The following is a 21410-nucleotide window of genomic DNA, read 5'->3' as shown; positions in this document are numbered from 1 at the left end:
AGCTCCTCCATATTTTCACTGCATACATCCCTGCCTTCCTTCCAAAACCTGCCTGACATGCAATTATTTTCAACCTATTTCACAGAAGGCTTGCTCCATTCATCTTTTGGTGGGTCAGATTTCTATTAGCTGATAAAAGATTTACCGTGTGAAAATTATGTCCATAGGATTCAATACAAGCCTGAGCCAAGTGTTTTTGTTTTTGTTTTTAATTTAATATTTTTTGTGGGCATGTGGTAAGCATGGGGAAGTGTATGAAATAAGACCTGGATTAAAGAACATTTGTAATCATATCTGGGGAGGTAGCGAGGCTCCAATGGGAATAAAGCTCCAGATTCAATAATGAGTTGGTGTTTGCTCTGTAGGGACAAAGAGAAATAGGCTGATGCTGATGCTGATGGAGAAGATGATGGTCTGACCTCAGTTTTTGCCTCTGTAGCTTACATGACTTACTCTTTTTCTTTTCTTTTCTTTTCTTTTCTTTTCTTTTCTTTTCTTTTCTTTTCTTTCTTTCTTTCTTTCTTTCTTTCTTTCTTTCTTCCTTCCTTCCTTCCTTTCTAAAAAATGCATTTATTTTTGTTTTATGTGTATATGTGAGTACCTGCATATATGTACACTGCATATGTGCCTGGTGTCCAAGGTGGGCAGAAGAGAGCATTGGAGTCCCTGGAAATGGAGTTGCAGGTAGTTGTGAGCTAGCTGATGTGTATGCTGGGAACCAGACCCTGGTCCTCTGTTGAAGCAGCAAATACTCTTAGCCACTGAGCCATCTCTCCAACCTGGACTTACATCTTCTAGGAATTAGTTTTGTTTTGTAAGTAGAGCAGAGAACTAGGTACAGTGACCATCTTTTCTCCTCCTCATTATTTTTTTATTTTTCCTTGTTTGGTTTTATGGTCACAGTATCCAGTCAATCAACTCAGAAATCTAAGCTCTGGCTCCACCCCTCCTTTACCCTGCATTGACTGAAGGTCTATGCTAATTTCTTCCTAAGTTCCTCTTGGTTTGTCCAGTTCTTGTTATTGTCTCGGCAATAGACTAAGCAGACTATTTTCCTTCTGTCCTTTGGCAGCTGTACAGCTAAATGGCTGCCTTTGCATCCTTGCCTTAAGGCTCGATTGAAAACCTCCCCTCCCAAATATGGTGCTACACAGACCAAAGTGGCCTTGCTAAAAGAACCTAATTATGTCCCTGCTTTCTCCAATGGTCTCCTATTGTTATGGTTCGGATATAAAGTGGCTATCAAAGAGGTACAACGTTGAAGACTTGGTCCCCAGCTAGTAAAACCAGTCACTAAGAGGTTCCTGGATCCTGAGCACTCTGACTTGACTGAGGAATTAATCCATTTATTGCAAATAATCCATTTATTGCATCATATTCTGATGCCATTATTAATAGGAGGTGAGGCAAGCCTGATTGCTGGCAGGTGGGTCACAGAATATCTTTCTAGTCCTTCTCTCTGTTTCCTGGCTGCCCTGAGATGAGCATCCCTGCCCTACCATGCTCTTTGCCATTGTGCTTAGCCTACAGGCCCAGAAATGATGCAATCGGCTAATTATGAATTGAGATGGACCTATAGCCATAAGAAATATTTCTTCTTTAAGTTGTTTTCCTTGGTATTTTGTCACAGAAATCAAAAAATAGTTAGCACTCACCATCCTTAAAAGTCTGAGATTTTTTTAAGGATGCTTTTAGAATCTGTCCCATGACAGTGTCTGCAAACTTAGTATCTTCTCATGCCCACTAACATTTTACTTCCCTCTTATGAAGCTGTTTTCCTATCTTGATTTTCAGTCAAGCTCTACAGATGCTATTCCTTTAGCTAATGGCATGTCCCTTCTTTCCTAGCTACCTCTAAAGAGCCCGGCTTCCAGGCTGTGCTAGGCTTTTTAGTCCAGGTCTCAGTGTATGGTAATTATAATCTGTACACTGTTTTGTTTTGTTTTTTCAATTTTGGCTGTTGTTTTTTTTTAATTGCAAAGTGATTGGTTTACAGGATCATTCTAGAATCATTTTCTTCTTAATCTTTTTCATTTGTCTCATCCAAATTCTAATAAAGCAGTAACGGCTTGGCAACTTGACTTTAGAAAATTGTTTCAAAGCATTAAATCAGTTTTTATAGAAACACACATGTTCTAACACTCACATATTTTACCAATTTATGTGTGTTTAGTTAAGTTAATGTAATTACAATAAAAAATGCAGCCATGCAGTCAGGTTTGCTGCTGTATGCAACTAATTTGTGGAAAATGTAAAAACTGATTACTAAGGGAAGTGCATAGATATCGCTGTATGTTTTAGGGAGCAAAGGGAAAATGCTGACTTTCCCAGCAACTTTAATAATAACCCATCATTACCTCTAGATTACCCATTTCCTGACAGTAAGTGCTGTTGCATTATTCATTATTACATATATAACAGAATCCACTCAAATCCAATAGATAATTTTAAACTGATCTTGAATGAGATACAAAATTTCTTTAACTCTCCAAACTAGAAAATTTATAAAATTATTAACTCCAAATTCTGATACTTAGTGATTTTATTTATCTCTGAATACATTTGTGGTTATGATAAAATTATAAATTAGTTTGGGACTAGGCACTTTTGATATATTATCCTTCTCTTCTGCAATCAAGTGACTGTATGAGTTGTCTGATAAGTAACTGTTGAGAGATATACATGTCCCTGCCATCTCTAATATCAGCGGACCACAGGTGCTACTAACAGCAACTGTCATTACACAACAGCATTGAACAAAACTTTAAGGTCAGAATATGAAGTTACTGCTTACAACTTTTCTTTCTAAGGGTTAAGTGGCATAATTATGAACATAAAAGTCCATGGTTATTTATTAGCAATCATTAATAATTTATACCAGCAAGAGACCTTAATCTAAATGAATAGCCACCTAGAAGTCTAAGAGTAACAGTAAATGTTACCCCAGCAGGGCAGCCTTCTTCCTGATTTGCTCCTAAACTTTCTTGAGAAGCAGAAGATTCTCCATGAATTCTCAGAACCTTCTTAGCACTGTGATTGGGCCTTGAGATAGATGGGGATAATTGGGGTTTTAGAAGTCAGTCATTATTACACTATCACAAATGACAGGTCAAGGCAAATTTCCATCTCATTTGGATTCAGTCTGAGTGATGATGTGCACATTAGACCTGCTGTTAAACTGCCTTGGTAGTAGTCCTTGATAGTTCTGCTCTTCCCAGCTGCCAGGAAAATGTCCTGCTAGACATACAATCAGCGCCTTCTGGCTATTTCCCAGGTGGAAGTAGGAGAAAGGCCAACTAGGCCATTCAGAACCAATGACAAGTGATTCTTGATAATACAAAGAACAAGTGGCTCTTTTTGGAGAGCTATCTATGTGTCAGACATGGGCAATATGATTTCCATGCTCTGTCTCACCTCCCACAAGGCCCAGGCAGTGAGTAGTGGCTAAAAGGAAGGATTTGAAGCCAGATGAAAAGACTCAGGTTCAAATCCTGGCCCCACCACTTAAAGCAGTGAGATTTTGGACAAATGACTTAACGTCTGTGTGTTTCCACTCCCTTCTGTTAAAGGGTAAGGAGTAAGCATGTCCATCCTGGAAGGCAGCGCTAGTAATTAAACTGATACCTCTTTATTACTGCTGCTGCCAGCTTTTCTTAGTTCTCTTCAGAGAGGAAACAATTCAGTGACACCATGTGGCATGGTCGGTGTCATGTACCAGTGAATACCAGTACATATCTCTGCCCAGCAAAATCTTATTGCATATGCACAGTGTACCATGATAGGAGCATTGCCAGTCAGGGGTTAGGGTGAGAGAGATCCAGCTGCACAGCCCAGCACATCTGGTTAGAACCCCAGTTCCTCAGCATAATCTGTGAATCATTGGAGAAATTCTACTTACTTGTATATGCTGCTTCTTTATCACTAAAATTAGCATAATATTCAATTTTTAGGTGTAAGGTAGATTAGAGATAATGAATATTTACAAAACTGGTCCTTAACAAATACTTGAAACTTTTTCTTTCTTTCTTTTTTTCTTTTTTCTTTCTTTTTTTGATTTTTGGAGACAGGGATTCTCTGTGTAGATTTGTGCCTTTCCTGGAATTCACACTGTAGCCCAGGCTGGCCTGGAACTCACAGAGATCTGCCTGGCTCTGCCTCCCGAGTGCTTGAAAAGATTTCTTAATAAAAAAAACCCTAAATACTTGAAAATTGTGTGCATTACAGACTTGCACAAAATATTATAAAAATTATAATGGGAGTAACAATGTACAATGATTTAATATAACAAAAGTAATTTTAGCTTGCTTTCATAAATAAAATATGATGTGTGCATGCAATGGAATATTTCTAAACCTTGAAAAGTAAGGCTTTTGATACACACTATAGCACAGTTGAGCCTTCAGGACATTATGCTCAGTGAAATAAGCCAGGTACCAAAGGACAAATGCTGTATAACTCCATTAAAATGAAGTACCCAGAGTAGACCAACTTGTAGAGAAGAAAAGCAGCATGGTGGGGGAGAGGGGAGAATGAGGCGTCGCGAGTTTCACTTTGGGAAGATGGGCATCTTCTGGACACGTACAGCAGTAATGATTGCACTGTAATAATGGGACACATTTGATGCTGCCAAACTGCACACTTCAAAGCCATCAGCATAGTGACTTTTATGTTATTCATGTTTTGCTGCAGTGGAAGAGCTGATGGGAAGAAGTGTAACCTATGGGGGAGGGAAACGGAAGGAAATGTTAAAATTACTGCCACTCTCAGGCCCAGCTTATCCTCCTTTAGCAATTTGCTGGTGTTTTGTGTTGCATGTCACATCAAGAAGTCACACTCATCTTTACGTTTTGTAAGGCAAAGATGGCGTGCATGACTCCTCTTACCCAGGACACATGTGTTTGAGTTGGCAGGTGAGTATTAATCAATGTGGCGATCATTCTGACAGTACCGTCACAAGTAATGCTGTTGGGACACCCAAAGAATGTTTTTATTACACACATTACCTTGAAATAACATTTTTGCCAGGGAATTTGATGTAGCACACACAGTGTGTGATAGAAGGAAGCCAAGCTCAAGGCTGTCAGTCAAGTGAGCCACACACAAGGTACAGTGGAACAACCAACATGCAAGAATGCAATTAACTGTGAAGGTCGTTCTTCACCTGGGTGATATCTGGAACAAAGCTGTGTTGGGTTATATGGCTTACTCTATTTATACCTCACATCTCCACTTTTATAAGCCTCCCTCTCCATGTGGTGTTTAGAAACCCTAGAAGACATTATTTTTTTTTAAAGATTACAGTCTATTGTGTTTAAATCGCTGCATGCCAGACTCAACCCAGAATCATTTTGAATTTTGAAGCACAGCTTCTGACATTGAAATCTCCTCATTTTCAATTACTATAATAAATGTTAAATTGCGAGGAAATTTTAATGTATCCAGAAGACCTTGGGTGCCTCTCTTCTTTCTATCTTATGATTTCATTATTTCCCTTGATTCAAAGTAAATCCTGGCAATGTCTATATAAACTAACATCATAGCCATTTTAAACATACAGTTCAATGGTGTTCAATATATCCCTAATATGTATAACATCAACAGCACCCACTGCCCAAACCATTCTCATCCTGTGAAGGTGTAACTCTCTTTGCGGGGTAGGATGACAAGGTGACTCAGGGGTTAAGAGTACTTGCTGCTCCTCCAGAGGACCTGACTTTGGTTTCCAGTGGCATAGAACCTTATGGAGAGCTCCAAGGGACCCAGTGCCCTCTCCTGTCCTCCACAGACACCTGCAAACATACCCATTCATACATACACAAAAAAATAAATATTTTTAAAAAGTGCAAAGAGAACTCTTCACTGATCCTGCCAACTATTCTTTTCTATTGTAACTTTGGCTTATAATTTCACATTTTATTTTCTGCATAAATTGAAATCAGTTAATTTTGAAGAATTATTGATTTGGGGGCACACAATGCATAAAGGTAAAATTTTGTCAAATCAGCCACTGAAAGGGGGTGGAGACATAGTCAATCATGAAAAATCAGAATAAAGCTGAGTTCTCTCACTTCAAAACTAATTGAATCATGAAAAATCAGAATAAAGCTGAGTTCTCTCACTTCAAAACTAATTGAAAGCATGCCAGAAAGATAGGCATACTGATAATAAAATAGACTAGAAAGACAGAAAATAACCTCTCCCCCTCTTCCATAATGATCCCTCAAGTGTGGGAAAAGAGGGTGTGATAGGTCCCAGTTAGGGCTGAGCACTCCACAGTTGCTGACCTTTGACCAGTTAAACATCACTGTGATATTCACCATTTACTGCAAAAGGAAGCTTTTATGATGGGAGCTGAGAGATGCACTCATCTACGCCAACAACACTGTTATTACAGCCAGGCATAGTATTACAGCCAGGCATAGTGGTGCATGTCTTTAACCCCACTGGGGAGGCAGAGGCAGGTTGATCTCTGTGAGTTCCAGGACAGCTTACTCTACATAGTGAGTTCCGGGGCATCTAGAGTTTTATAGTGAGACCCTGTTTTCTTTTCTCTTTTTTTTTTTTTTTTTTTTTTTTTTTTGGTTTTTCGAGACAGGGTTTCTCTGTGTAGCTTTGCACATTGCACCTTTCCTGGAACTTGCTTTGGAGACCAGACTGGCCTAGAACTCACAGAGATCTGCCTGCCTCTGCCTCCCGAGTGCTGGGATTAAAGTTGTGTGCCACTACCGCCCAGCTGAGACCTTGTTTTCAAAAAACAAAATAATGATAACAATAATGATGATGATGGTGATGTTGATAGCAAGGAGGAGTCAGTTTAATCCTATGTCCATTTATCAGAATAATAGTTGTTATCTCTCTCCTAGAGCCTATAACCTGTCTAGCCACAGGTTCTCAGCCATGATAACAGTGTCAGTTTATGGGTTTCATTTTGTGGAACTGGCCTTAAATCTGACTAGAAACTGATGAGTTACTCCCATGACACCCGTGCCATTTCTGCACCAGTGCACATGTCTTGATAGGCTGGTCGTTACTGTAGTTCCCAGGGTTCACACAGATAGATAAGATTGATGATTATTGTATTGGTTGGTTTTATCAGAGAGTAAAGAGCCTCATTTGAGGGAATTCCTCCATAAGATCCAGCTGTAAGACATTTCCTCAGCTAGTGATCAACTGGGGGAGGGCCCAGCCCATTGTGGGTGGTGCCACCTCTGGGCCGGTGTTCCTGGGTTCTATAAGAAAGAGACTGAGCAAGTCAGTAAGTAGTACCCTTTCCTGGCCTCTGCATGAGCTCATGCCTGTGGGGTTCCAGCCCTGCTTGAGTTCCTGTCCTGACTTCTTCTAATGAATGACTATGGTCTGGAAGTATAAGCCAAATAAACTCCTTCCTCCTCAACTTGTTTTTTGGTCGTGTTTTTTTGTCACAGCAATGCAAACCTCAACTAAGACAATTCCCCATAGAGATAAGGAAATTAGAAAGAGACCATGGGAGTGTCTTTCAAGGGAGGGGAGATAGAATGCAGTGGCAGAGAGGGTGAAGGGGGAATAATGGGAGAGGATGGGTTAAATAGAGTGAGGGTGTGAGGTCAACATAGAAGAGGGAATATGGGAAAGATGGAGAGGTAACTAAGACTCAAGACCTTTTGAATGTGTAATCAGCACTTATCAGCATTTAAATGGAGTCACCTTATCATGGAGCAACAGTGCTCCTACTAAACCTCTAACTAATAAAGCCCAGTGCCAGGAACGGGTTACTTCTTTTGGAGATGTTGTCCAGTGGGGTTCTACTGATGCCCAAATGTCACAGACTATCACCAATGCTCTTGGTAATTCTTTAGACCATGATAAGACCATATTGCTGAAGATACCACATACTTGAACCATAGAACATGGAGAAACATGGAGACCATCCCTACTGGCTGGCTTTTATAGTACTGGAAGGTGCTATGCACACCACCAGAGAAAAGTGATCATGTTACCATTTGGAGTAGTATGTACATGTGTTTGTGTACATAGTATATGTATGCTCGTGTGTGTGTGTGTGTGTGTGTGTGTGTTTACCTGTGAGATGCATGTCAAGGCCACAGGCTGATGTCAGGAAACTCCTCCACCCTCATACTTTTTTATTTTTGAGACTGGATTTAAACACTGAGATCCCACTGCCTCTGCCTCCAGAGGGCTGGGATTAAAGGTATACAACAGCAAACCCAGTTCCCCACCTTATTTTTTAATAGGATTTATTCATTTATGCATGCATGCATATGACTGTTGTGCCTGAATGTATGTATGCATACCACAGGAATTTCTGGCACCAATGGGGAACTAGAAGAAGGCATTAGATCATCTGGAACCAGAGTTCCAGATGCTTGTGAGCCACTATGTGGGTGCTGGGAATCAAGCTGGCATCCAAGAGAAACCCTCTGTCTCTCTAGCCCCTAGATTACACTTTGAAATGCATTTCTCCAAATATTTCTAGCTTCCTACTCTACTTTCATTTGGGGATTCATTTTTACTTAAGTGAAATTCTTATTATTGGAATATTTTCAGAGAGAATACAAAGATAGCTACTGTCCAAATTCCCTTATGTTTGAAAACAGGTGGTCTTGTAGCCTAAAATATAAACTTCAAGGGGCCAAGATCAAATCTTTTTCCCTCTGAATTATCTATCCAAGATGCCCCTAAAAGTACTTCTTTATCCTTAGAGTTTTGGCAACTTATCCATAATATGTTTCAGCATTTTCAGTGTGTTTTGCTTTAAGTACACTATACATGTTTTGGATTTTCCTTATCTTTAGAAGTAACATATATTTATTTTTTAAAATGACAATGTCTTGATCATAGTTAACTACATTTATTATTAGTGTGTGATGTGTGTGTGTGTGTGTGTGTGTGTGTGTGTGTGTGTTGTATGATGTGTGTGTAGGTGTGTGCACCAAGATCAGAGAACAACTCTTTCTACTTCTACCTCATTTCTGAGAATGAAACTCAGGTCATTAAACTTACAAGGTGAGCCTTTTTACCCACTGAGCCATCTTCTGGCCCATATTTTAATTTTTTTCTATCACAATTAGTAAATTGAGAGTTTTAATATTAATTCCAAAGCATATTAGCCATTAAGTTTTGCTAATTTCTACCTTAATTTCACTGAAGTTGTGGTTCTTATTTACCAGTTCTTTGAAACTTTATGACTTAGAGTATGGCACATTTTCAGAAAGGTTACATGAGGCCTTGGGAAGAGGCCATATCTCTGAGTGCCTGTTGGAAGTGTCTCTTTCCTGGCAGGCCTATGGGTACTGCACCGTGTTCTCAATGCTGCAGGTCATGGCTGGGGTAGTGTCTGATTCTGCACACAGTTTTCAAGTGTTTTGCTTCACATGTTGTGATGTCATGTTGTGTTGTGGTATTGTCCTGTTGTGATGTCATGTCCTGTTGTGATGTCGTGTTTTGATGTTGTGTCCTGTTGTGATGTCACGTTGTGTTTTGATGTTCACGTGGAGCTTGGATTTTCCTGTCTTCCCAATGAACAGCACACATTAATGTTATGCAATGCCTATTCTCATTTTACCCTGTAGTCTGTTTAGCCCAATGCAGAAATAGCCAGATTGTCTCCCAACTACTGTTTTTGCACAGCATTTACAGAGTAAGTTCACTTGTACTTCTCCCATGGGCTTGGTTCTCTTGTGTGGACAGCATACAGATTCCTAAACACAGTTCGTTGCTGGCTATTGATTTCTCGTGACTGGAGTGACTTCCCTATACTTGTTCCTGTCTGTCTGTTTTTCTCTTCCTGTGGATTGCTTGTTTCCCCTCTCATTCCATTTTGTCTCCACAGGTTTTGAAATGTCACATATTTGAGTAGTTGGCCTCAGTGTTTTAATGTATATGCTTAACTTCAAAGCATTGAAAATGTACTTATACTTGTCTTATACTATGAAGATGTGTATATGCTTAAAACCCTTTCAAGACAACACAGTCTCTCACATGTTATTATTTCCTGCAGTTCTCTTATCTCTTCCTGGCCACTGACCTTCCTCAACCTAAATGAAGCTTGCTCATTTGGGCCCCAGCTTCCCACTAACCGGTTTTTCCACTAAAAACCACTTACTGTGTTTCCAGTCCTTCAAATTCTTGCTTCATAGTAAACCCTTCTTGGTCTCTTATTCAAAACCATCATGGAGGTTGGCTCTCACTAGCCCCCTCCTTGCTTCATTTCCCCCAGGTCGCTCATCACCTTTGAGGATCCCAAATGACACATTGCAACTCTGTATGTTCCTCCCCCACTAGAAGTGAAGTGGCGTGAGAAATGAGACTTGTTATTTGATGTCTAAAATTAGCTGTATCCTACTTCCCAGGACAGTTTTAGGGCTTAATAATTAATTGTTAAACATTTGATAAGCTCAGATCCAAAACTCATAGGTGAGCCACTCAGAGTTCTATGAGAGGAAACTTCCTCTCTGCTCATCCAGAGCAAAGGCACGGGAAGGACTGGGGTATCAACGTGCTTCTTCTGGAGCACTGGTGACAGTTTCATTTCTAATCTTCTGGTCTTGATGTAAATGTGTCCTAAATATAAGTATTTTAATCTAGTTAGACTTTGGCTTTCTCTCTCTCTCTCTCTCTCTCTCTCTCTCTCTCTCTCTCTCCCCGTCTCTCTCTCTCTCTCCCTCACACACACACACATACACACACACACACACAAAGAATAAAGATTAGATAACAGGCAATAGATGTGGTGATACCACTATCCCACTGTTGAAACAGTATGCCCGTATTTCAAAAGAGGTTCCCACTACATACTGTATAAGGTACAATAGGGGCCCACAAGATGGCTCATCACAAAAGTGTGATGACCTGAGTTTTATCCCCAGAACTCATGGAAAGGAAAAAAACAGTTCCCCAAAGTTGTCTTCTCCATAAGTGCATACCCACGCTACACACACAATAATAGTAATAATATAAGTTAAGACTATTTTTAAAGAAAATTGTTTTAAAAATAAAGTTCACTTTAAACTAGGAAAGGTAGTTGCAGAAGATGAATGTGAGCCTACAACTGTTGAGAATAAAATAAATGAACTATTATAATCACGTCTGTCTGCACATGATAATATTTTGTGAGAGGTTATACACTAAACTATAAAACAGCTATAATCTAGTGAAAACCATATTACAACTACAAAAGAGAACACAGCTAACTGTAACAACCATTTACCTGACATATGCTGTAAATAGGTTACACTTTGCAAGTGTTTAATAAACATCAATTCATTTCATTCCCAAAACTGCTTTGTAATGTTTCCTATCCTTATCCTAATTTATGGATGAGGAATTTTACCTATAAAGTGTTAAAGAGTTTGCTCTCATAAATGGTTGAGTCAAAATTTAAATCCACATTTCCTGGCTCTGAAGTCTATGTACTTACCTTTGACAATAGTTATTATAAATATATATTATCTTACAGTTTGAAAAAAATTCACTTGTTAAGTCTACCCCCAAATAGCAGTAGAAGTAGCAATATTAGCAGCAACAAACACATCTCTAATTCTATGTAGACTAATTCTATATAGAACCTGGCTACCAGTGAAGGAAGCCTTTGGTTCCCCATCCTGCAATCTCCCTTACCATTGGAAATCTTTTTTATATTCTTTGTATCCATAAAGGACCAGGGTCTTCCTCATGCATGTGCCCTCCCCAGTGAGGTCTCAGGATTTTAAAGTCCATCTCAGTCCTCACACAGACTTCCATATTTATTTTCCTACTTCTCTCCCATCTAATCTGTCCATGTCAGGAACAAACATTTCTCTGGACTAATTGTCAATCATAAAACAGTGGGATAACTATTTGCCCTGGGGTGATGAAAAGCTGAATCAGATATGTTTGGATATAGGATGGATTATGTCCCAATAAAACTGATCACAAATTGAAGATGTGTAAAAGGAGAATTCAAATAATAAGCAGAACATTGCGGCTTAACTTAGACTGTTTCAGAAGCGTTCCAAATTTTCACGTTGTCTTACGTTTGGGCAAAGCCCCAGCAGCAAGTGTCCTGTACAGTCAAGTGTGGCTATTTCATGCCGTGTGCTGAGTGCTGCACAGGAAGGGAAACACAGAACAGAGCATGTTTATGCTTTCACATGTTACTAACACCAGAGATTTAAATGAGAACCAGTATGAACACATAGAATAAAGAATCCCATGGCTTCCTGGCCTAGGGGACACTCATCATCTGCAGTTCTTTAAAGATCTCAGATCTCTGTGGATGATCTGCCTGTGGGGAAGCTTAACATTTGTGTTGTGTTAAGGATCCCAAGGAGCTTCCGCATAAGATGCTCCCTGAATTCTGTCTTCTCCACAGTGCCTGTTACTCATCCTTGACTGTGAATGCTCGAAAAGTTTAACAATTAAATTTGATTTTAAAAAAATGGTTCAAATTCATCACCAGAGCTCCAAGAAGAATGTTTGCAGGTGACAGAAGCAGAGAATGGCAGAAAGAGTTGCCACACATTCCTCCTTTAACACTCAAGGGTGTTATTATTTTTGGTTTTAAGAATGCAGATGGCTGGGCAGTGGTGGAGCACGCCTTTAATCTCAGCATGAGGTAGGCAGAGGCAGGCAGATCTCTGTGAGTTTGAGGCCAGCCTGGACTACAGAGGGAGTTCTAGGAAAGGTGCAAAACTACACAGAGAAATCCTGTCTCAAAACAAACAAATAAACAAACAAAAAAATACAAAAAAAAGAATGCAAATGTTCTTTTAGTCTCAGCTGCATGTTGGTTTTACAGCTGCCTGCTGACTGTGATGGTAGCTATTGGCTGGGCTGTGCTACAGATATGTTTCTGTATAAAATGTGGTGTAAATCAAATGCACAAAACATTTTAAAGGCGAGAAGGAGCTTGTTAAAACAAAACTTGGTGTCGAAAAAGCATTGTGTGGAGAGGTTGTTAGTTTAAGAATTCAAGCAAACATCAAAATGTTTGGAGATCTGACCATAAAATGATGCAAGGTGAGTCTTTGTTCCTGTCATAAACTTGAGTCAGAAGAGCAAACAAAGATATCTAGAAGGTTGCTCAACTCTGAATTCTATGAGAATGTTTTTGCTGCTGAGAAACGCTTTTGAAATTGAATATCTTGACCAACATCTTATATTAACCAAAAGGCCCCCAGGGTCCACAGTTGTGGCTGAGCTGCTATGTAGCATTAGAAAAAAAAAAACTATGTCATTTTTAATTTTTAAAAAATCTGTTGTAGGATGTCTTAAAGTGCAGCAACTGGAACAAGTGGAGAAGAAGTGGATGTGGAATTGAGGACTTGAATTTAGAAATGGAAGGCATCTAGGGACATGTGTTGGGGTATTATTTTAACAAAGATAGATAAAGGTCTTAGGTTCTTAGATTGTTTTTGTAATGTGTGTTTCTTTAGTTTTCAAGACAATGTTAAGTAAGTGGACTCAGGGTTAGGGTTAGGGTTGGCTGTGAGCTCTCTGCTCACAACCATTGTTGGTTGGTCTTTGGTCTTTTGGGGGAGGCTGCCACCCAGCTCCCAAATAAATCATACACAGAGGCTTATTCTTAATTATAAATGCACGGCCTTAGCTTGACTTGTTTCTTGCCAACTTTCTTTAATTTATCCTGTCTACCTTTTGCCTCTGGGCTCTTCCTGTTCTCTTACTTCTGCAAATCTTATTCTTACTCCATGGCTTGCTGTGTGGCTGAGTGGCTGGCCCTGGAGTCCTTCTTCTCTGGCTACTTCTTTCTTTCTCCCAGATTTCTCCTTCTAAATATTGTCTCTGCCTGCCAGCTCCACCTATCCTTTCTCCTATATGGCTATTGGCCATTCAGTTCATTATTAGCCCATCAGGTGTTTTGGACAGGCACAGTAACACAGCTTCACAGTTAAACAAATGCAACATAAACAAAAGTAACACACCTTAAAATAATATTCTACAGTCTGCTAGAGACATGATTTTCTGTGCTATATTTCATATATCTCTGAAGTAAAGACTCCTTACATGTTGTCAGTCTCTCTCTTCCCTGTCTCACAGCCCCCACCCACCACATTTCTCTATATGTGTGATTTAAATGATATTGTATGCCTTTAAGTATATAAAATATTTTTAAAAAAACTAAAAATGACTTCCCTGTCTTTGTTGTTGCTGCACTACTATTGTCATTTGATTGTTTGTTTGGCATGTACAACCCCTGGGTTTGATCCATAGTGTTGCATACATTTAAAAATTGGACATGGTGGCAGAGGCAGGAGAACCAAAAGTTTAAGGTCATCCTCAGTTGCTTAGAGAATTCAAGTTCACCCTAACCTCAAAACAAAATCACAACAATAAAAATCCTTAAAGGTTCTCAATAGCTGCGTACATGGCTGCTCACTGCTCTGTCTTCCCAGACAAAGGGACCTTCTTGCTTTCATATCACATAGAACTAATAGTAACAACTCCGGGTATAACTTATCCTTTTAATTTGGAGGCTCTGAAATGCAGGATTATGTCATTGTCTATTAAAAAACTGTACTGATTACCAAGCATACCCCAAATTCCTTTAACAAATAAAAATATGAAAGCTGCAGAACACCCTTACCCCAGCATTCAGTCTCCTTATATAGATTCTTTCTGTCGATACAGCCCCTGGAGATTGTTTCTTTGACATGGAATGGTCTAAGCTTGTGAAATCACATGTTTTTATGTCGCTTGCCAAGCTATGGTCTTTCCTAATGACGGAAGGATTGATGCTAGCTCTAGGACAATCTGATGTTTGAGTTTCCTTTACAACATTCTCCAGAAATGTTTGGTTATGTGCTTTTCTAGACGTGGGAGTTAGCCAAGCAGGAAGAGAAGGCTCTTTGCTTTTTAAAGCGTCTACTTACCTTATTGAGCAAGCCTCTTTATAACAGACCATTGATTCCTCTCTTGAACCTTCCTCCAGTAGCCCATAAGCCAGGGCCAACCAGGTATATACTTGTATATACTGTGGTTTGTACCTTTTTATTTTCTGTAGAGTTTTCAATACCTTTTTGCAAAGTTTATTTTATTAACATTGAAGATTTCTCACATATCAGTTACAAGAATAGTATTAATCTTAAAGGAAATAAAATTATGTGTCCAACTGCAGAGACTAACATGTAAGTTAAGCTTCACTCTTGAATCAGATACATATACAAAGAGATAGAGAGACAATGACAGAGAAACAGAGAGAGAGGGGAGAGAGAGAGAGAGAGAGAAAGAGAGAGAGAGAGAGAGAGAGAGAGAGAGAGAGAGAGAGAGAGAGAGAGAGAAAGAACCCTGATGTCTATAACTTCTCTGATTACAGGTCCTGGTCAGATATTACTGTGGACAGTTAGTTTGCTTCTAGAGTTTCACATTATTGTGAGAAGTTTTTCCTTGATGATTTTAACTTTCTTGCCTTAATATCCCATACAAATACTTGGCTGCATATGAGACATACCATTTATTTCAACCTCTCAATACCATGACTTCAAACAAACAGGTTGGTCAAATAAATATGAAATAATAAGATTTACACAATATCAAATATCAGCCATGAGAAATCGTATTTGAAATTTTTTTAAAGATTTATTTATTTATTATGTATACAGAAGAGGGTGCCAGATCTCATTACAGATGGTTGTGAGCCACTATGTGGTTGCTGGGAATTGAACTCAGGACCTCTGGAAGAGCAGTCGGTGCTCTTAACCTCTGAGCCATCTCTCCAGCCCTATTTGAAATTTTTTAATCCCCCACAGTCTGACTGTTCATGGGCTCTGAGTAAGAATGAAAAGAAAAAAAATCCAATCGCATTCAATTGATTTTCATTCCATTGAGTATTACTGATTTTTTAGGTTTTAGTTTTAGTAATAGTGGCAAAAAGAATTGGGAGGCATTTCGCTTCCTAATTAAAAATGTTCCTTATTTTCAAAAACAGACACGTCTAGAAGTTCTGAGTTGAGTTTTTGTATGTCATATCTCCAAACTGAAGGTAAACTTTGTAGACTGAGATTCCAGCAATAGGATGTGTCAGAAGCCATGACATTTAGTATCATTTCATAACATTGTAGAAGTAGTTCTCTCTTGTCTACATCTTGTTTATGATTTTATAGGATTCCTATCTAGTGGGGAACTAACATAGGACTTCCCAGGAGCCACAGTTGAAGATCACTAAGCTTTTTGCTTGGCTAACAACAACCCTGCACTGTATGTATGTTTTGGAAGAAAAAGAAACCTTGGCAGATCATCTCACCTGAACATGTTGTTTAACAGAAAAGATGACGCCACAGACTGAGCACTCCTCAGCTGAGACCCAAATCCCTGAGGAAGAGCAACAGATGGGAAGGATGATGGCAAAGCGGGCGAAAATCATTGGGGAGCTGATACAGACAGAGAGGGATTATGTCATGGATCTGGAGCTGTGCGTCAGAGAAGTAGTCCAGCCGCTGAGAAACAAACAGGTGAACCCAAGTTTGAGATTGCTCATCTTTTCCTAGTATTTTCTCTCATATTCTAAAAAGATACAGCAGCACTATGAAGTCCAAGCACCCCATATCATTGGAGTGGTGGGTGTATCTTTCTCAGAGTTTCTAATCCTAAATTCATAGAAGTCATTGGGTCCTAATTCAGGTATCGAGGAGTGGGAGGGCTGTCTCCCTATTTACCAGAGGAAACAATATTCACAAACTCAATAAGAAGGAAATTCAGGGTTTCTTTCCACCATGAAATTTCTGTGTTCTTCCTTGAATTTTCCCTGAAATAGGTAACAAATTTTGGGAATGGGCTTTCAGCAGTCTTGGGTACAAGTTATTTAATTCAGTGATGATCACAGATTCAAAAGAGAAAATGGATGTAAATCCCACCTCTAGAGCCAAGTTAAACTTATAACTATTTAGCTAAGTAAAATTTAACATAAAAATTAACCTGAATGCTAGTAAAAAATTTTCTCTTTGGTACAGGTAGACCTAAACAAAACTTCAAGTGTCTATAAGTGAACAATTCTTCCCCCCTTAAGGTCTCTTCTGGGAATTATTTGTCGGATGTTCTGCTGGGGATGTCTTTCTGTATGCTGTGAATGTGTTGCTATGATTGATTGATAAATAAAATGCTGACTGGCCAGTAGCCAGGCAGGAAGTATGGTATAGGTGGGATAAGCAGAGAGGAGAGTGCTGGGAAGTGGAAGGCTGAGTCAGGAGATGCTGCCAGCCACCGCTGCCATGAGAAGTAAGATGTAAAGTACTGGTAAGCCATGAGCCACGTGGCAACTTATAGATTAATAGATATGGGTTAATTTAAGATATTAGAACTAGATAGCAAGAAGCCTGCCACAGCCATACAGTTTATAAGTAATATAAGTCTCTGTGTGTTTACTTGAGTCTGAGTGGATGTGACCTGGGTGGGACTGGAGAAAACTCCAACTACAATGTTCAGCTTAGAATGGACGTTATTTCATTTACCAATTCATCACTTACTTATTAAATACGTGATCACTGACACTGTTCTCAGCACTGGGCCCTTGTGAGGTTACTCTCCAGTGCAGGTGAGGAAGTCATACAACAAATAAATAAACAAGTAAAATGAAAATATATTAGTTGGTGTTAAGCACACCAACTAATGCAGGGAAGGGGGCTGGAGTATGGAGGAGAATGGTAAACAACAACCTTTCTAGGGTGTACGTCAGAACAGAGAGTGGAAGTAAGTTCAAGGCAGGGCAGGGACATGAACAAGGATCTCAGCAGTGCTGAAAATGGTCCTTGTATACAATCCAAACTATTCAACAATAAGGAGAAAGCAAATATATAAACACATTCCTGCACTCAAAGAAAACCACTGACCAGTTGAGGGAATTTCAAATATTTGGAGGCTTACACACACACACACACACACACACACACACACACAAAGAGAGAGAGAGAGAGAGAGAGAGAGAGAGAGAGAGAGAGAAAGAGTTTTCATATAAAAGTATGCAGTCTTATGTTTTCATTCCACAATATGTTACAAATCTGTTCATGACTTCTAATAATTCTAAGTATTTTTCTGCTGTTACTGATCCCTAGATAAATATCTTTTTTAAATTTGTCTACTTACTTCCTTAGAATAGATTCTCAGAATGGAAATATTTGAAAGCATACTAGGACAGAGCATGTTGCCACATGCCTTTGATCCTAGTGTGCAGGAGGCAGAGGCAGGAGGATCTCTGACTTTGAGATCAGCCTGTCTACTTAGAGTTTCAGGCCAGCCAGGGCTACATAGAAAGATGCTGCCTCAAAACACAATGTAATTAAGGTTGGTTTTTTGGTTGTTTGTTTGTTTGGGGTTTTTTTTGCTGTTGTTGTTTGTTTTGTTTTTAATGTCAACTATCACTCAAAATTCAGTAGTTCCGATTCTCATTCCTAGTGGTTGGGAGGTCTTTCCTCCTAAAAAAACATCTTCTCATATATTTCTTAGTCTTTATAATTTAGTCCCCTTTCACATTCTTAACTTTTTAAAATTATTGTTTATATATTCCTCATTATTTTATAACACCTTTTTGAGTATTCTTTTTCCTTCCTACATGCTGTGAATAATGTTCTTAGTTTGTCTTTTGCCCTCTAACTTTAAGAGTTAGGGTTTTGTCTTTTGTTTGTTTGTTTTACTGTGTTTATACATTTGGTTCAGGATTTAGTTTCTTAGTATGTATCCACGATTATAAAAACATTACTAGTCAGTTGTACTAACAATCATGATATTCCCACCTCCACCAGTGTATGTAACCTCCAGAAGCAGAATATCTATTGCTCCCTTACCCCATGGTGTGTGTGTGTGTGTGTGTGTGTGTGTGTGTGTGTGTGTGTGTTCACATGTGTTGAGGGCACATGTTTGTGAATAGCCTGGTGTATAGCCCAGAGCCCCCTTCAGTTGCTATCCATTTATTAATTGAGATGGTCTTATCTCTGAACCTGGATATCACCTTAGGGCTAGTCTTAGTTTTCTCTGGGGATTTCCTGTCTCTGCTCACCAAAGGTTAGGATTATTAGCCAGCTGCTGCACCAGCTGACATTTTTATGAGTATAGGGATGCTGATCCATCTCTCCAACCTCCTATTTCTTAATAAGGGATTCTTCACATAAATACTAGAAAAACAATCACTTACAAATGGCAAGGTTCCAATGTAGGTGAAGGAATCCTTGATGCAGAAATTATTTCAGGTCGTCCCACCTTTCTCTGCACAGAAAACCATCAGTTTTCCCCAAGATCCTCCTGTGTATCAAGTCCTACACCCATCACCTCCTCAGTGTTCCCATCTGATCCCTTAATAGTGCCTGAATAAGAAGGTAACTGGCAGTTCTGATCAATTCTATACAGTCACAAAAATTTTCTGTATCACTCCTAAGTATATAAAAGCATTTTTGGAGTGTTTTCTGCTATTTCATATAAATTAGTGATATCTGATATTACCCCTATTCTGGGAAACTCATATATATTAGTAGAATATTCACTTATATGCTTAATAAAATATTGATTTTTTAAGTGCATCCAGAGCCTACCGTGACCTATCAATCTCTTGGTACAGTTGACCTATCAACTCCTACCATTGGAAAACTGTAGGAAGTAGTCTGCTACCTTCATAGCCTCCTTTTCTCCCTTATTTTGACATCTGTTTGAGGGAAATTCAATTGCAATATAAAAATGGTGCCTACAACATGGGTTCCTTAGTGCCTTCCTTGTTCATACCCCATGATCCCTTTTCAATCCCACCTGAGCCACTTGCTCCAGGGTCTCCCCAGAACCTGTCACCACCCATGTTTTTCCTCTAACAATCTGAATTTCCAGCTTACTGTGTCATTGGCCTTTTCTCCTCTCTTTCTTTCAATTTCACTGGTGGCTCCAAGCCACTGCCCTTATCATCCCTTCCCACTTCTGAATTTTATGAGCCTTTATGGCCACCACTCCTGCCATATGGCCACCATTTCTTTTTTTTTCCCCATTTCCTGCCCTGGAAAGCAAAATCCTGCCCTGGTGAAGTTCCACTTTCTGTCGACTTCATACTTTTACTTATGTGATGAAATCATGTCCTAAAAGTCAAGAGCACTTTCTTTACATGATCACCGGCAGTTTCGTGAAGGGACGTAAGAGGAATGTCAACTATAAAAATTCCCCAGGAAGATCTAACTGGGGATTAGAATAGACCATCAGAGCCCCTTTTAACATGCTGCAACAATGTTATGGGCAAAGCAGAATAAAGTTGAGGTGTCCATTCCCCACTTCTGGCCATGCAAACAGCATGTTTCAAAGTCAGCCTACTATAATAAATATCTGTCTATGTGATAAGCTGGAGATTACTATAAAAAAGACAAAATGTAAGAAAATGCCTTTTCTGGGATTCAGAGTCCATGTTTGCATCCAATGGAATGAGAAGTTCACTCAGCATGAAGATGTTGGCAGTCTGAAACCATGTGCTATGCTGGTGGGCTGAACTGATGCTGCTCACCAGATGCCATGCCTGGGCTGAGCTCTCGTGCGTGGACTGAGTTTTGTTTGTTTTACATCGCTCTCCATGTTTTTAACTTTCATCTCTGTTGCTGCAATAAAATCGTCCAACAAGAAGCAGCTTACAGGAGAAAGAGTTCATTTTAGCTTACAGCTCCAGGTCACGTAGTCCGTTGTTGTGGGAAAACATACAGGTAGAAGCTCCCCACAGAGTGGGAGGAAAAGGCATGCCTACTTACCTGTGCTCAGCCACCTCCCTGTGTTACACAGTCCAGGACCCAAATGCAGGGAATGGTGTTGCCCATAGTGGACATTTCAGTTACTATCATAAAAACAGTCCCTCCCAGGCATGCCCACAGGCTAATGTGACCCAGATAATCCCTCACTGAGATTCCCTTCCCAGGTGATTCCAGACTGTGTGCAGTTGACAGAACTCCATCTCATCATGTACTTCTTATAGACAATTATCAAGGCAGATGGCTAAGACGAAGCATTCTTGGTCCTTCATTACATGTGTTTAACTTCAGCTCACAGTGCTGCGAATCATATCTCAGTTCTACTAACATTTGCTATGTTGTTCTAATGAAGCTGACTAGAGCTTGATGGTTTGTTTTCATGTAGTTCTCTTTGTTCAGGCGTGACAGGATTATTCACCCTCCTCACTGTGAAGTTCAGTTTTGTACTATTTTTCTAACTGTTGTCTCTGACTAGGTTGCAATTGAAATTCTTTTTGCCAGTCCTCTACTTCCTGAAGTTTTAATTTTGACTGAGTAATAAGCCCTTCAGGATGTATATAACTCTTACGAACATGTACATAAGTGTAGAAGTAGCTGATACATGCTACCAGTTCATTAACTGATCAACTCTTCAATTTTATTAACTCCTTCACTTCCTAACTGCTGGAATGTGCATACTACCCACCTGCCCTCGATTACAGCCAAAATATGTAAATGTAC

General features: G+C 39.4%; 1 protein-coding gene across 1 annotated transcript in view; it reads left to right on the top strand.

Moving 5' to 3' along the window:
• Arhgef38 (Rho guanine nucleotide exchange factor 38) overlaps nucleotides 1-21410 on the top strand; it is a 113198-nt gene that overhangs the window by 10858 nt on the left and 80930 nt on the right. The window contains exon 2 of the mRNA XM_036191547.1: nucleotides 16258-16445. Within this exon, the coding sequence (XP_036047440.1) occupies nucleotides 16258-16445 (188 nt within the window). The remainder of the gene's footprint in view (nucleotides 1-16257; nucleotides 16446-21410) is intronic.

The sequence above is a fragment of the Onychomys torridus genome, chromosome 6 (assembly GCF_903995425.1).
Source record: "Onychomys torridus chromosome 6, mOncTor1.1, whole genome shotgun sequence".
Classification (NCBI taxonomy): domain Eukaryota; kingdom Metazoa; phylum Chordata; class Mammalia; order Rodentia; family Cricetidae; genus Onychomys; species Onychomys torridus.
This window is presented reverse-complemented; position numbering and strand designations above follow the sequence as displayed.